The 16,879-nt window shown below is 50.7% G+C and overlaps 1 protein-coding gene across 2 annotated transcripts in view; it reads left to right on the forward strand.

The window, feature by feature from the left end:
* ABCC1 (ATP binding cassette subfamily C member 1 (ABCC1 blood group)) overlaps positions 1-16,879 on the forward strand; it is a 135,677-nt gene that overhangs the window by 45,564 nt on the left and 73,234 nt on the right. For both annotated transcript variants that reach the window (XM_072835902.1, XM_072835903.1), the window contains exons 4-7: positions 1,224-1,361; positions 2,492-2,617; positions 13,675-13,736; positions 15,054-15,185. In XM_072835902.1, the coding sequence (XP_072692003.1) occupies positions 1,224-1,361; positions 2,492-2,617; positions 13,675-13,736; positions 15,054-15,185 (458 nt within the window). The remainder of the gene's footprint in view (positions 1-1,223; positions 1,362-2,491; positions 2,618-13,674; positions 13,737-15,053; positions 15,186-16,879) is intronic.

The following is a 16,879-nucleotide window of genomic DNA, read 5'->3' on the forward strand; positions in this document are numbered from 1 at the left end:
ATCGCCCTCACTTCTGACTGGTGGTGCTGATGAGATAAAGCAAAGCTGTGATTGTTTTCCCATCCAAGTTCATGGACCTCTGGGTTCTGGCCACAGCCTGGTCCTTGGACCCCAGGTTAAACCCCCCAGTCCTCAAAGGAGACTTTTGGAGCAGGGGTGTGGCTTGCCTGGCTCTGTGTGTTCAAAAGCCAATTGTGGCCTCTGAATGGGGAAATGGATTGGATTATTGGGGCAGGTGGGGAAGCGGGGAGACCAGTGGAGGGCCCATGGGGTCACCCAGAGCAAGGGGAGGGGGCAGGTCCAGGATGAGCAGTGGATGAACAGAGCATTGGCCTTGGTGGCAGAGCCGGTTTGGGTTGCTGATATATTAAATGTGGGGAGTGAGGGAGATGAGGGCACCCCCCAGGAAGATGAATGATCGGTGGCTGTGCTTCTGGGGAGTAAGGGCAGGTGCCATGGGGTCACTCCTCAGAAGTCTGGCTCATGACTGGCTTTGGGGATGCACCTCTGGAGGCCAAGTCTGCTTGTTTGGGGAATGGCCATGGCCATTTCTCCTTCTTTCGGGAAAAAGCCGTCTTACCACGGATTTTCTCTCCCTGATCATTAAATCATGTGCGAAATGGCCTACTAGTCCCAGGTATCAGGAATGAAATAAAATCGCAGGCTCCCCTGTCCACCATCATGCTGATGAAGTTCCCACAGACGAGTTGTATAAATGTAGGCAGGTGATGTAACTTCCTTCATTTCCTTCTGTTTCCCAAAGAATAATTAGTCTCTGTCAGGGCTGGGATGACCTGTAACTGAAGGGTCGGCCCATGGCTCATTTTTGTAAATAAAGTTTTATTGGCACTCAGCCATGCCCATTCATTCAGGAAAATGTGTGCCTCCCCCTATTGTAAACTGAACTTCCTCCCTGACCTCGCCATCCTATCCCAGATCTGTACGTGGCCTCCGTAAATTCCCACCACTTTCACGTTAGGTGCTGTTGTCCTTTCTCTTTTTGCAGACGAGGCAGCGGAGGCTCAGAGGAGTTCAGTGACTCTCCCGGGGTCACCAGCAAGGCAAGAGCAGAGCTGGTAGTGGAGCCACGTGTCCTCCCCAGACTGTGTTTTTTGTACCACTGAGCTGAGGGCAGCCCTGCTCCAGGCCTAATACGTGCCAAGACTGTGGGGGTTTGGGGCCTGGACTTCTGACAACTCCTGTCGTGTGCTTCTCTCTTGCAGCTGCTTGCTACCTTTTTAATTCAGCTCGAGAGAAGGAAGGGAGTCCAGTCCTCGGGGATCATGCTCACTTTCTGGCTTATAGCCCTACTGTGTGCCCTTGCCATCTTGAGATCCAAAATCATGACTGCCTTAAAAGAGGTAAGTGGTGGCCTTTTCCCACATCTTCCTGCAGCGGCCCTTGGGAGGGATGCTTGCTCCTTCCAGCTTAGGTGGAAAGCATGTGTTCCCACGGGAACCAGGGGATGGGTACTACATGGACCCAGTTTCTTCCACAGGGATTTCCCTAGCTCTTCCAGCCTTTGTTCCAGAACTTTCTTTCTTTGGGGCCCCACTTGTGTAGCTTCAGGGGCCCATGTGGGTTCTCCAGGGGTCAGAGCCACAGGCAAATAAATGCACACCACCCTCTGAGCATCTGTCAGCAGTTAAAGAGCAGGGCAAGTCAGCTCTGGATATTGGGCCTCTGGGGGCCCAGTACCTGCCCTCCTATTACTTCAGTGCCATCAGCCACCACTCCAGCCAAGAAGTGGTTCACGTTGGCTGCCTATGCTGCTCCCAGGAAATGGGAAGAGTGTGCTTTTTCAGATGCTAACTTGCCGTCCCCTGCCATCTTCAAGCTAGTCAGTAACTGCACATTGATCGATCACCTGTAGTGTTTGGTGTAGATGGTCTTTAGTACTGAGGGCAGCTGACATGTATTGAGGTCCTGTTTCCAAGGTACCAGGCAGGGACTAAGTTTTTTTTTTTTTTTTTTTTATGAATAATCTTATCCACTACTCACAATTGCCCTGACAGGGTTGTGAGCCTCAGCACTAACATTTTGGGGTGAGACGTCTTTGTTGTAAGGGGCTGTCCTGACCTTTGTAGGATGTTTGGAGGGCATCCTGGCCTCCCCACACTGGGTGCCAGTAGCAGTGCCCACATTACAGTAAACAGAAGTGGCTCTAGATACTACCAGATGTTCCCTCGGAGGCATAATTCCCTTGATTGAGAACCGCTGGTCCCTTTATAGATGGCAAAACCGAAGCGCAGGAAGGTTGAATGAATTGGCAAAATCCCGCCACCAGTACGAGCAGAGCCACGCCTGAGCCTCCCTTCAGCACGTCGGACGCCCTCACCAGGGCATCGGGAGCCACACTGTCGTGTAACCGCCTCCCTTCTGTTAGGGCAGGTGGCTCAGGGCAGGGGAGCTTGTTCCTGGGTCTGCACCCTGCTCCCCTGGCCTCTCCAGAAAATGATCTTCTCTTCCTCCTTCCATGGCTCCCATTTAGGATGCTGAAATCGACGTGTTTCGTGATGTCACTTTCTACATTTACTTTTCCCTCGTGCTGATTCAGCTCGTGTTGTCCTGCTTCTCAGACCGACCGCCCCTGTTCTCTGAAACCATCCATGACCTCGTAAGTGTGATCAGAGATTGTGTGTGTGTGTGTGTGTGTGTGTGTGAGAAAAATACTGCACCATGCCAGGTAACATTGATTAGACGTCTGTTCTGTGCCAATATTGTCCATTTGGCATCTCATTCCATCTTCCCCAAAAGCCCAGAGAGAGGTAATATCATCGTGCCCACTCTGCAGATGGAAACATAGAGGCCTACATGTGGCTACGGGGGCTTAAGAAGGGACTCTGATGCATAGTTGTAAAGTGTTGTGTCTTACAGGCCTATAGGTTTTCTCATTTGGTTGCCATAGTGATTTTAGGAAATGTGAGCGAACATTTAAAAGTTAGGAAGTTTCCCATAAATTCTAACTGTGGAGGTTTTCTAGAAAAACGAGAAGTTCTGGCAGTATTAGGACCACTGTCCCACATGGCAGGCAGCAGTTGACCTCAGCTGTGGTGTGTGGCCCTACATTACCGCAATCCCCATTACTCTCTTTTGCATTATATAGTCTTGGTTCCTTCTTTTACAGTTTGGGCCTGGCCCCTGAGGGATTTCCATTTGAGACCCTTGGTTCATTCTATCAGTTTGAGGGACACAGAAATCCTGTGTCACCAGCAGATGAGTGGGTGGATGGAGATACGGCCAGTCTTCCTGCTGGTGAAATGAAAGGGAACATAGTCCTTTACTGCAGCTGCCTCTGTTCCTCTGCCCTGTTTCCCTGTCTTCCTTCTTCCTTCCCTTTCTTCTTCTCTCCCTCCTTCCCTCTCTCCTTCCATCCACAGCATGTGCCAGGCCCCAATCTGGGCACAGGGGTGTGGCAGTAAATAAAGCAGAGTTCTTGCCTGCCTGAAGCCTAAGTTGTCATGGGGGCAGGGAGGAACAGACAGTAACCCAGGAGCCAAATATTATCAGTTAGGTGACAGTAAATCCTGAGGAGAAGAAAGCATGGAAAGGAAATGGACATGTTGGTTGAGGGTCATGGGCAGTTTCAACATGATAGGAGCCAGGAAATTAGTTGAGCAAATACCAAGAAGAAGAATGGTCCATGTAGAAGGGTGTCAAGTGCAAAGGTCCTGGGGCGGGAGCTGCCATGAAATGTCAAGGGAGCAGCAGGAAAGGCCAGTGTGGCTGGAGCAGTGGAAGGCCAGAGACGGCTAATACCTGGCATCTCAGAGGTAGGGACAATTGCCTGTAGTTGTGTGGTCCATTGGATTTTATTCGGAGAGGGAGGGGAGAGCCTTTGGAGCATTTATTTGATGCTTTGTTCGTGGTTAGTCAGCTGTATACTGGTGAAATTGCAGCAAGAGCAGTTTTCAGCTGCTGTGGTTCTATTGGGTTTGGCCTGGCCCTCAGCAAGAGGCTGAGGCTACAGTTATGGGTGGTGAAGGCATCTGTGGGGTCGGCTTGGGGAAGGTTGATGCTTGCAATATGTTTGGTAGAAACCCATGTCCTGGAGCGTGTTTGGAAAGGCCCCGTTCTTGGACTTCCCTGCTCAAAGTGGAACGGTGTTGGAGAAATTTGCAAAGTGTGTGTGTGTATGTGCGTGTGCATGCATGTATGTGTTTCTACCCATAGGCGTGTGTGCATGTTTATGTGTGCTTGTGCATATATTTATGTTCATGTGTTCGCATGAAAATGTGTCTGTGAGCATGCATGTGTGCGTTAGGGTATTCTTATACACGTGTGTGTTTTCGCGTGTGTATAAAGTTCACAAGGGCAGTGACCATGCCCAGGGTACCCGTACCCCTTGGATCCCAGCTCATGCCTGGCACAAAGGAAGGGCTCAGGTGTCTATGGCTGTTGGGTCTCCTGTTCATCAGTGTTTGTGTACGTGGGTGTGGGTGTTTGGCAGGGGTGTGTCCCCATCAGGAAACCTTTATTGCATGTCGGGCTCTGCTGTGGAGCTGGAAAGAACAATGAACAAGTCTTAACCCGTCCGGGGGGCTGCAGACCCGGGGTGGCTCTGAGGGTAAACTGAGCCTGGGAGAAGCTGGCAGGGTGACCTGGAGCTCACCTGGCTCTGCAGGCTCCCTGTAGGACCTGAAAAGCAGCTGTCCACAGGGGCCTGTCTCAGACACTTTGTGGGGGGAGGGAAGTTCTGATTTCTGGTTCCCTTTGGGGATTTGGATTAAATTTCTCTTGCTTCTTTCCTGGTTGCCTGTACATCGGGGTGGCTCATAGAGCTGACTTCTTCCTCCTGTTGTGTTTTCTAACGTCTCCAGCAGCCTGGGCCTGGAGCCTTCTCTGCCTCCCACGGGGGCTGCAGTGGCCTGGGACACCCTGACTGTTGTCCCTAGCATTCTTTTTTAATTGGTAATCTAAGCTTAGGGAAGATGATTGGACTGTTAGACCCTAACTTACACCTTAAATCTGATGGTGGAGGCAACGTGGTGTCATGGAAGAGGAGCCTCATGTTGGAGTCGGGTAGACTGTGGGCTCCCTCTGTCCCTTTATTTTTTTATTTTTAAATATTGTATTTATTCATGAGAGACACAGAGAGAGGCAGAGACACAAGCAGAGGGAGAAGCAGGCTCCCCTCAGGGAGCCCGATGCAGGCCTCGATCCCAGGACCCTGGGATCACTCCCTGGGCCAAAGACAGATGCTCAACCACTGAGCCACCCAGACGCCCCTCCCTCTGTCCCTGTAACAGACATTTATAAAGCATCTGTTGTATCCTGTGCCTCAGTGGTTCTGAGGACATGTGAAATTGATGCGGTTCGTGCCTTACATACTCTGCAACAAACCACCCTGAATTTGGTCCCATAAAACAATAGGAGTTTATTATTCTGCTTCACAGTCCTGGGTGTTGCCTGGCTCAACTGGGCACTCCCCCCTTGGGGTCTCTCCAACAGGAGCCGTCCTCACTCATGTATCTGCTGCTAAGTGCTCACCCCTTGCCCGAGCCTCACCGGGGCTTGACAGTCCACTTCAGGGTGGCCAGGATGGCCTCACAGTGTGGCAGCTCGTGTCTGAGAATGAGTGTTCCTAGAGAGACAGTGTGAGGTGGAAGCTGTGTCACCTCTTATGACCCAGTCCCAGATATCTGCAGCCACACTCTTGGAGGCAGGTCTCAAAAGTCGGCCTGGGTTCAAGGGGGTGGGGACACAGCCTCCACCTCTAGATGAAGGAGTGGTCAGGTCTCATCCTAAGAAGAGCTTGTAGTGTGGCAGATGATGTCTGGCCGTCTTTGGATAGTGCAGTCCACGAGGGACCCTCAGGAAGCTTGTGGCCTCACGGGGGACAGCCATCAAATGGGCGAGCAGACAAAATGAAACTGGAGCATAACTACAGTTGAGATGAAGCCTGGGAAGGCTGAGTAGTAGGGTCTGTGACTTAGATTTGTGGCCTCAGACAAGTCCTTCCCCCTTCCAGGACCTCAGTGCCCCCTTCTTGAAAACACGTGGAGGCTCCATTTGATGCTTGCCACGCCGCCTTCCCGCTGGGATCCAGGGCCTGTGATCAGGAGAGGAGGACACCGTCAGGTGCCTTCCACTGCCTGCCTCCCTGTCATCCCCAGGGCTTGCATCACACCGGAGCCCAAGAGATGCGGAGAGTCTGGCCCGAGCTGCTCTCCTGATGTCAGAGCCGCGGTCACATGTTGCTTGTCCTCAGAGGAAGCGGTCAGCTATGCCCTCGGGTGGCCGGGGTCAGGCGGGGTCTGGGGGGGAACTGGCAGCGCCGGGCCTTCCTCTGCTGAGTCACCGAAGCCAGCATCCTCCCCAGCTGGCCCTGTGCCCTTTGCATGACTCAGCCATCTGTTCTGGCCCTGGCTTCTGGTAGGGCTGCTCCCCTCTGTCCCCCCAGGCCCTGGGCTGCCTGGAATCTGGGAGCGGCTGACCAAGCCTCCCACGCTCTCCGCTCTCCGGGGGTTCTTTCTGGCCCCAACCTGTGATCCTTCATCTGGCCAGAGCCAGGCTCCTGTTGAAGATGATGGGGTGGGAGGGAGGAGGGTGTTTCCATTTGCACATCAAGGGCAAACGTGGTCATGGGAGTGGACCCCCCACTTCTCAAAGTGGAGGTTTTCGGAGCAGCAGCAGCAGTGGCATTCCCCTGGTGCTGTTAGAAAATCAGAGTCTTCCGCCAGCTGCGCTCTGCTGGGTCAGAGTCTCATTTTAACAAGATCTACGGGTTCATGGTTGAAAAGCATTGGTTTAGCACATTTAGGAAAATTGCTCAGCTCATTTGGCATAAGAGGTATTTTTAGCCCTGTCTGTAAATACGGAATATATTTCCTTCCCCCCAGTATTTTGCCATGAACGTGTCCAACCCACAGAAAAGTTGGAAGAATTACACAGTGAGAACCCGGTCTGATTTTACAGTTAACACTTTGCTAACCTTGCTTTCTCACATACCTGGCCAGCCAGACAACAGGCTAAATTTTTGGGGGATCTGAAACTTACTTTGAAATATTCAGTATCCTTCACCTAAGCACTTCACCGTGCAAACCATTAGAGTTCTGTATCCATTGTCAGTTCTTTCTTTTTTTTTACTTAAAGCAAAAATATACGTAGTGAAATTCCTGAATCTTAAATTACTGTCTGATGAGTTCTGACAAGTGTATAACCCAAGTCCCCATCAAGATGCAGAACATTACCAGGAGCCCAGAAAGTTCTCTCCTGTCCCTCATGGTCTGTCTCTACCCCACACACCCCAGAGGCAGCCATGGAGCTTGGACTGCTTATGAAAGCCTAATAAACCCATTTTTTTTAAAGGATTTTCTTCTTCATGCTGTGGGTCATTAGGGAGTCGGTATTGTGCAGGGCAGGGGGTGGTGCTCAACCAGACTCAGAGTACCGAAATGAACAAACTTGACCATCCAGGAGAGGGTGGTGGGCAAATAAACTAACTACGAGGGACAGCGGGCTCTGAGGGGCCTCAGGAGAGGTTCCTAACTCAGCCTGGGTTCCAGGGCCAGCATCCAGGGGAAGAGATGCCTGCGTCCAAGAAACGAGAGGTGTTGGCCAGGCCAAAGCCCAGGAAGGTGCTCCCAGCAGAGGAAGGAGCATGTGCAAAGACCCAACCATATAAAGGAACTTGTGGGTGTTTGGGAGCTGCTTGGTCAGTTTGGCCAGTTTGGAGGGGCCAGGGAACCAAGTGCGCAAAATCAAGGGTAGAATTGTGTGTTACTGAAAGGACTTGGGGTTTTTGACCTGATGGAAGATTCTCAGCATGGGGAGTGACATGCTCAGGTTGTAGGTGTTTTGGAGGATCCCTCTGGCTGAAAGGAGGAGGGTGCATGGGACACAGAGAGGCTGGTGGCCCTTATAGTCGTTACAGCCCCGCAGATGGGTCGGGAAGGAGGCTGAGCTGGACAGTGACCCTCTGTGTTGTTGTTTTTAACGTGGTCCTTTTCAAAGCATCATAGTGAGGCAGGACTTTGAGTCTCTCCTCGTACAGATGTGAGTACCGAGGGCCTGAGTGTTGGAGTGCCTTGCTTGAGTTCACAAGACTGGACCAAAAGCCCTTCTCCTGGGTTAGCACACCTGAGTGTGCATCCCCTGGGAGGCCTGGTTAAACTCTGAATGCTGAGCACCCTCCCCAACCCCCCCGCCCTGAGTCTGAGTCCCTCAGCTGTGGTGGGACGTAAGCATTTGCATTTTTAGCAGATCCCCAGGCACCATGGATGCCGGTGATGGGGGCCACATCGGAGCACCCCTGCTCTAAGCTGTACTGCTGTGGCAGGCACCCCTTCCTGCTGGGCACGAAGGCAGTGGGAGAATGGGAGTGACTGACAGGAAACAAAACAGAATCAAAACCAGGACAGCTGTGTGGGGACCCAGAGAATTTGTAGCGAAAAGGCTAGAGTGTTGAGAGACCCAGATGAGGTCCCCAAACTGCCTGGTGTGAGCTAATGAATGACCAGTTCTCAAAGAACCAGTGCCTGGGGCTGTTGCACTAAATTGGTTTAAGCCACTTGGTTTCTGGCCAGACCGGCCAGTGCCAGGTAGAGATGCCAAAGCATGCAGCCTTCTCTGTACATCGCATAGACCAGGCTTTTTTCTCCCTCTGCCTTCATCTGGGGCTTGTCTGAATTACTTTCCTTTCTGAATAAATGAGGGACCCACTAATAAGTCTCCTCCCTCCTGGGATAGGAGTCACTCTGCTCGCCTCAGTGGCCAGGAAGCCCCAAGCTGGAAGCTCTGCCGTTGGTGAATTATGGGAGAACATTCTGCTTGGTTGCGGTCGAGTGGAACGCCATCTGGATTCTCATCCCTCACCCGTTCCCTTTCTTTTCCTTGTTCTTGAAGGATCAGTTCTTGACTGCTTGAGAATTCAAGTTGTCAATGATCATATCAGGCCTTCGATGCCAGACAGGGACTTCCAGAAACCAGCTTCCAGACTTACAGATTTCCTTCTGTGGGCTGGCGATGCGGACCTTCTGTCAGCGTGATGTGGCTTCTCATAATTTGAAAATCCCTGTTTGGATCAAAAGACGGAGGAGGCGAATTGGACAAAGCTCTTGGAGCGTGCAGATACGAAACTGTGAAATGTTCTTGTACATAATGCGTGTGCGGGGAAAATTTTCTCGCGGCAGCTGGGATTTCTGCTGGCCAGGGTGGGGATTAACCTTTTCCCCCTGGGCTAGCATTTCTTATGGTTTCAGGGGAACAACTCTATTTGTATACAGTAGGGCGGACAGGGCATGAATTGGCCCTCAATTCTACAATCAAAAGGTTGCTTTGTTCTTGCCCCACGGCAGCTGGAGTTGTCTGATTTTGAGAGAATGCTAGGATTTGGGGACCCTTTGTGTGCATGTGCCTAACACCCCCGCTGTTCTCACTGTGTCTCCATGCAAATGGGAAAAAGACCTTGTACCCCATTGGGGTGGATGAATTTGGGCACGGCCCTGCCTCCTTTGGGCTAACGCAGCCCCTTGCAGGCACAGGACTTGAGGGTCTTGTTGAGCTGGGCACCGGCTGCATCTGAGCCCCGACTTGCCCCTCAGCTGGGCGTCTGTTTGCAACGTCCGTAACCCACACAGCTGTGCTCCGTGGCTCTAATTTTATACCTTAGTGACCACAATTTCAGGGTGTTATGAGCTCTGATGTAATAAGTGGGGCTTAGCCAGCTTTCTGTGTCAAGAGCCAGACAGTAAGTATTTCAGGCCTTGTAGACCATATAACTCGGATTGCAATGACTCCCCTCTGCCGTCGTAGCTCAGGAGCTGACGTAGACGGTATGTAAATGAGTAGGCCTCCCGTGTGCCAGTCACACTTTGTTGGCAAGCAGCCAGCCTGTGGGCCTTTCTGTGCCAACCCTTACAGAAAGCATCTGGTATGGTGCTCATACCATACCAATACATCAGTGTATTGTGGGGCTGCAAGAATTATTATTGTTATTGTTTCTGATATTAGTATTAATACCATGAATACCATTTCCAGCTTTCGCTCTGTGCCACGTACTATTCTAAGGACTCTTAACATGCTTCATCTCATTCAGTCGCCTCACCAGGTCACTTGGCCAAGGTCCCCGCAGCTGGTAAGTGGCCGGACTAGGTTTCAGAGCTTGCTGTTTGCTGCCTCACACAGAAGCCAGCCCCCGGCCCCCTTCTCTCTCTGGCACCTTCATTTTTCTTCTGTGCTGCGGCTCTCCTGTTGCTATTTATATATTTAATCCCACCGGTTTGCTAATTGTCCACCTCCCCCTCCTTTATCCCCGTGGGAAGCACTATCAGGTGAGGACCTCCCCATCTCATGTATAGCTCAGTCCCCAGCCCTTAGCCACCTCCTGGCATCTAAGGAGGCCCTCCCTAAATATTTACTCAAGTAATAAATGAGTCATTGTCAGCTGTGCCCTACCCCCTTCCGCTTCTACTTCCCCGCTGGAACCCCACCTTTTCACACTGGGTTGGAATTGGGCTGCAATTGAGATGCCCTTAAGATTCACCCGATAACCCACCCACCACCAGGTTCCAGAGCAAAGACCACTGCCTCCCCTGTGCATAATGTTGTCACCCTGGGTTGGAAAAGTTCTAGCTTACAGCACAGTCCCATGGACTCGTTTCACTTGTCCCTCTGTCCAGTCTTGTGAGGGAGGCTGAGCTGACAGACGAAGTGTTCCCATCACCCAGATTAAAAAACCAAGGCTTTGGGGGCAAGGGTGGGGGTGGGGCTTACCTGAGGTCATTCAGTGAGAAAAGTGGCAACTCTGGGGTTTGAACTCTGGCTCCAGTCTGAACTTATTCTGCTTTAGATTGGCTCAGAATGCCAGTCTATGGGGCAGCAGTGTCTGATTTCCTTAATACAAATTTTGCAAGGCCAGAACCCAAGCCCAGAGACACTGATGGAAGCTGGTCTGGGATGGAGACTCTGGGCCCCCACCCCCTGTTCAATGAGCTCCCCAGGTATGACTCTGGCCCAGGCAGGGCTGGGAACCTCCTGACACCTCATGGCCCCAGAGCAGAGCCTGGTGGTTCTGGGCTCAGGATGCGTGTTTACATCAACGGGGAGAGTTTTCCTTTAGCTCTTTGTGATGGAAGCTTCCATATGTGTATAGAAGTAGAGAGCAGTGTATGACACACTGCCACAGACTCTTTACCCTGCACTGTGCCGTGTAAATATTTCAAAATGTATCACTGAAAGATAGGAATTTAAACATGTTTAATAACTTTTTATTTTGAAATAATATTTTGACTTACAAAAGATTGCAGAAATAGTAGAATTCCTGTCTGCCCTTCACCTGATGATCCCCAGTGAGAATATCTGAAAGATAAGGATATAAACAGGACAACAGTCCCACTGCTCTCTGGCCCGAAAGCATTCATAATAGTTGTTGGGTATTGTCAAGTATTCTGATAATCCATTGCGGTTGCAAAATGGTGCATTGTCCTGAATGTTGTCATTCATTCTTCATTTATTAGCTGGACTATTTTTTTTTTTTTAAAGTGGGAGGTAGGAGAGAGAGAATCCCAAGCAGGCTCCACGCCCAGCACAGAGCCCAATGTGGCCTTTTCATGAATGACACCAAGGGGTTGCCCTTTTTTTTTGTTTTAGTGTCATTTTGAGATTGTGTATTTAAACATAAGTGATGGTCGCAGTCTCTTCTGCTTACTGTCCTGATCATGGCTCGTATCATCCCTTTGTAGGCTGTTGGGAGCCACTTCTGGTTGCTTCTGAGGCCTTTTAACTTTACACGTCTTTAGCTTCCGTGGTATCGGGTGTGACAAGACATCCTAGGCTTATCTGGTACATTTCCTGCTGAGCCACTTTGCCAAGGAGACCGTGGGAGTTAGAAATAAAAAACTTGATGCCCTGGTCCCACCCCAAACCAGCTTAATCAGAATCTCCAGGAGGTGGAGACCAGGTATGGTGTTGTTTTTAGAGCATTCGCAACCTGGATGGAAAACCACCACCCTCTGGTAGAACACGTGTACTTGTTGGGCTCTCCAACGCTAGAACGTGGAGAGGCCTCCTCTTCAGAGACCTCATCGCTGTGTGGTGACCCGCCCCCCTCCCCCCCCCCCCGCCCCGCCTTCACTAAAGCATGTATTTCAGAATATAGATCTGAATGTGTCAGCATGGAAAAAAAGGTGGGCTTGGGTGCCATCCCAGAGGCTCCATGCTGACGTATCTTTCCTGGTGTGTGTTTTTGGAGCTCAGCTCTATGCCGCTGGAAAAGAGGTTCTGTGCATACTTGCTTGGGATGTGTTGAGGACTTCTTATTGCCCTCAGGATGAAGAGCAAAATTCCTTCTGCGGCCTCCTGTGTAGACCACTCAGCCCCCTCTTGGTTCCTGGAGTAGGTTATCCTCCCTTGTGCCACAGGACCCTTGCACACATACTCCCACTGCCAAGACCACCTTGCTCCTCCCCTACCCTTGTTATCCTCTACTTGGTTTTCAGACTCCAGCAGGGATTCCTTCTCTGACCTTCATCAGCTACGTCAGCCCCCATCTGTTTCTCGGCTCTCTTGCTGGGAGCTCACTAAGATACCAGTGACCTCAGTGATATACCGACCTAGCTTCAGGGGACGATCCTCGTCGCAGTTGCGGTTGTGTGTTTGCTCACTGGCTCATTTGATGAATGTCTCTTTCTGCAGCCTGTTGGGGGCTGAAAGACTGTCTCATCTGCTTTTTTTTTTTTTTAAAGGATTTATTTATTTATTTATGATAGACATGGAAAGAGAGAGAGAGAGAGAGGCAGAGACACAGTAGGAGGGAGAAGCACGCTCCATGCTGGGAGCCCCACTCGGGACTTGATCCCGGGACTCCAGGATTGTGCCCTGGGCCAAAGGCAACCGCTAAACCGCTGAGCCACCCAGGGATCCCCGAGTCTCAACTGCTTCTAGTTGGGGGAGCCTGGCAAGGTTATTCCGTCCTCTGCTCTTCTGTTTCTTTAACTCCACAAAGTGAGGACGATGCTTTTAACTACTTGGTAGGGTGGTTACGAAGATTTAATGAGGTTGTTTTTGTGAAGCACTTATACAGATCATTCTTGTCAAGCGCTGAAACAACAGGGCCAGCTAGTAGAGATGTTAGCAGGTGTCACAATCACTCCAGTCTCCAGTACAGCATGAGCTTCCTGAAGGCAGGGATTGTGTCTGTTTGTATTTATACACGCGGTGCTGGGCACATAAAGCAGGTGCTCAGAAAATACCTGTTGAATGAATGAATGGAACAGGAATAATGGTAATGACCGTGCTCATAAGGTTCTGTGAGGATTCAGCATGATGCTAGCACTTTGCAGAGTGCCTGGCGCATGCTTGGTGCTCAGTATTTGTTGAATGAATGTGTCAGCGAATGAATGGGGGAACGTCGGCCCCACCACCCTCACCGGGTTGCCCTGGGAGTCAAGCTACGGCAGGGCGGGGAGGTGCCTCCCTACCCCACTTTTGCATAGTAGACCCTCCGGAATGATTTCCTGGGTGAAAGTGGGGAGCTGCCATATGTTTCTTTGGAGGTCGCTGGGGCTCAGGAGAGAAACCCTTCTAGGGTGTGCGTCATCGACGTGACAGTGGCTGCTGGTCCTTTGAGAGTAGGACCGCTCCGCTCACTGCTTGCTGCTGGGCACTGGCCTCGATGAGAAGTTTAATCAATCGTTTCCCGTGTCCCCCCTCCCCCTGTGTTCTCTCCACTAGAATCCCTGCCCGGAGTCCAGTGCCTCTTTCCTTTCCAGAGTCACCTTCTGGTGGATCACAGGGTAAGGCCAGGCCCGCGGTCCCTCTGACACCCTTCACCCATGTGCCCAGCGTGTCTGCCCAGGGCCCGGGGCTCAGACACCGACTCTGTGCTCACACGTGCAGACTCAATGTGCATGAGCCACAAACGCTTGCTCCTCTGTGCACGGCTTCACCTGGGGCACTTAAAGCCATGTACTCCAGGCTTTTGGATTGGGGTTTTTGGTTTTTTATTTTTTATTTTTTTAACGTCAGGTATAATTACCATTGTTGGCATCGTTTCTGAGAAATGCAATTGCCATTGGAAAAATAATACCTGTGCCCCGTAGGAAATGTGGGTAAGAGAAACATGCCTAGACCCACAACCAAAAACACCCAAGGCAACCGCTCACAACACTGTCCTTTTTTCCACACATTGTCAGCATCTTACCTGAGATTCTATGAATCCTTTCTCCCCTGATAAGCACCATTCCGTGTCTTTATAGACTTTTCACAAACATCTTTTTTTTAAATTATTTTTTATTTTTTCTTTCTTTTTTTTTTTTTTCTTTTTCTTTTTTTTTTTTAAATGAAATTTTTTCAAATCATGGCTAAGGAACATCACTAGGACAGTTGGTGTAATTTGAGTGTGGGCTGCAGGTCAGGCCACCCTTGCTCATATTTCTGATTTTCATTAATCTCTCTCTGGCTTCTGTGAGAGCAAGTCCTTAGAGGGCATACGCTTACATTGAGGAGTGGAAGTGTGTAGAGTCTACAGCCTGCTCTCAAGGGGTTCAGAAAAAAGGTCAATTTGGGTATGTTTATAGGTAGAGACAGAACAGTACAGAAGATGTGACAAATGGCAAACAGCAGTGGGCTGAGGGAAGGCAGGTAGGAATTCTTTGTGCAGTTCATGGGATTCTTCTATAAGTTTGGTGTTATTTCAAAATAACGAGTTAAGGTGATAGGTTTCCTTTCTATTATGAAAGTGTCCAAACACGTAGGAAGACTAGTCTTAGTCAATCGCAATGAATCCGTCACTCAGATTTGACAATTATTAATGCTTTGCCACTGAGCCTTTCAAAAAAAATTTTTTTAAAGGAAATTGGAGCCATTGTAATATTTCTATCCTGAAATAGTCCGTGTCTTTTAAAAATGAGGCCATTTTTCCTGGGCGACCTAACAGAATTAGCAGTGATGACTTAACGTGCCCAAATGTCCTGAGCTGCGTGCTGTCCCCGGTGGCGGTGGGCTGCCCTGGCGCAGAGGGTGGTGGGCTGGTGTGGCCGGTGTGGGCAGCGAGGGTCATCGTCCTCTTCCTCTCTACTCTCATCGCCTCCCTCCTGGTGTTTTGGCCTCAGGTTGATGGTCCGAGGCTACCGCCAGCCCCTGGAAAGCACTGACCTTTGGTCCCTGAATAAGGAGGACACGTCAGAACAAGTGGTGCCTGTTCTGGTAAAGAACTGGAAGAAGGAGTGTGCCAAATCCAAAAGGTAAGCACGAGCCCCTTGCCCCAGTGGAGAGCCGGGCACTCTCTAGAATGACCTGGCCACCCCGGCCCGGGATGGTGGCAGCGTCACCTCTTACTAGCTTCATGGTCCTGGGCAAGCTGCTCTGCTCCTCCGAGCCACGGTTTTGCTCATCTGCAAATCCAGGAAGAGTCTTCCATGTAGCTAAGGCAGCCTGGGTAGAAAAGGAGAGTGGGAGAGTGCATCGAGCAGCAATTGATGCTGTTTTCTCTGGCCGTTGGGAGGTGTGTGCCTGCGGCGTGCGGCCCTGCCCTGCCGGACACAGCTTCACTTCGACGGCCTTGCTGGGAGCCTCTGGCCTCCTGAGGCTTCTTACTCCACTCAGTGTTTCTGCTTCAACACACTGAGCCCACCACTTCATTAGTTTTTCTGCTTTTGACTGTGCTGGTTTTATTTTTTTATTTTTTATTTTTTTGACTGTGCTGGTTTTAAAACCAAAACAGACTCGAGAACAGAAGGCACAGAGTTCTGTGTGCCCCCTCCCCCCCCCACACACCTGCACAGCCTCCTTCATTATCAGTGTCCCCCACTGGAACGGGACATTTGTCAGAATTGATGAACCTGTGCTGAGGCATTATGATCATCTGCAAGTCCATGGTTGGCATTACGGTTCACACTTGGTGTCCTGAATATTATTTTATTTATATATATATTTTAAAGAGTATTTATTTATTTGAGAGACCGTGTGCACACGAGCGGTGGGGGAGGGGCAGAGGGAGAAGCAGGAGAAGCAGATTCCCTGCTAAGTGGGGACCCCAACGTGGGGCTCGATCCCAGGACCCCAGGACCATGACCTGAGCTGAAGGTAGATGCTTAACTGACTGAGCCACTCAGGGACCCTGGTATCCCGAGTTTTAGACACTCCTCCCACATAAGCTGTATGCCCTCATGTGGCCCCTCTGTCATGTTATTTTGGGAATTGGACCAGGGCCTCCCCAGCACATACTTGATTTCCTCAAATCTAAGACGTCCTGAATTACATGAAACAACATGATATTATGCACCAGTAGGAAGGAGAAGTGGCTGTTACAGCGGGGTCGGTCATTGACTTAGGATGTGTTCTGTGTCCGGAGGAAGCAGTTGAGAAGTGTGAGTGATGTGGGGATGGTAGATGGTGGTGGTAGAAGCAGAGTAAAACGTGGCTGTCATTACTCCTGTGGTTTTTATGGGATGGGCCTGTTGTTGAGCTCTTAGCACTGGCTGACGATGGGGCCAGCCTGGTGTGCTGGATTTCCCACAGACCATTTGTCCTTCCAGGAGAAAAACCTCGGACCCGAGGTCCAGTTGCCAGAACAGGTGTTAGAGGTCTCGGTCAGGCCTCGCTGGTGGGTGGAAATTGGGAACACTGGGGCTGTTGGCCGCTAGGACGCCAGCAGAGGACCTTGTGATGCTGAGTGGGTGGCCCAGTTAAGGTGGCCGTGGACACAGAAGTTGTTATGGGAGGCAGGTTGAGCGTAAGCCTCTGTGGGAGGGCATCGTGAGATGCATTGTGAGATGGGTGGTGTTCTCTGCACATATGGTTCCATCTGAATCTGATGCCCATGACCCAGTTGGTGGTTCTCAGGTAGAGGTGGGTCCTTGGTTCCATCCCAAGCCTGGCTGGTAGCATCCTTCTTGATGACCAGGTTGCTGGAAACAGTGTGGGAGAGTTTGCCCCT

Source organism: Canis lupus, chromosome 8 (genome assembly GCF_048164855.1).
Source record: "Canis lupus baileyi chromosome 8, mCanLup2.hap1, whole genome shotgun sequence".
Lineage (NCBI taxonomy): Eukaryota > Metazoa > Chordata > Mammalia > Carnivora > Canidae > Canis > Canis lupus.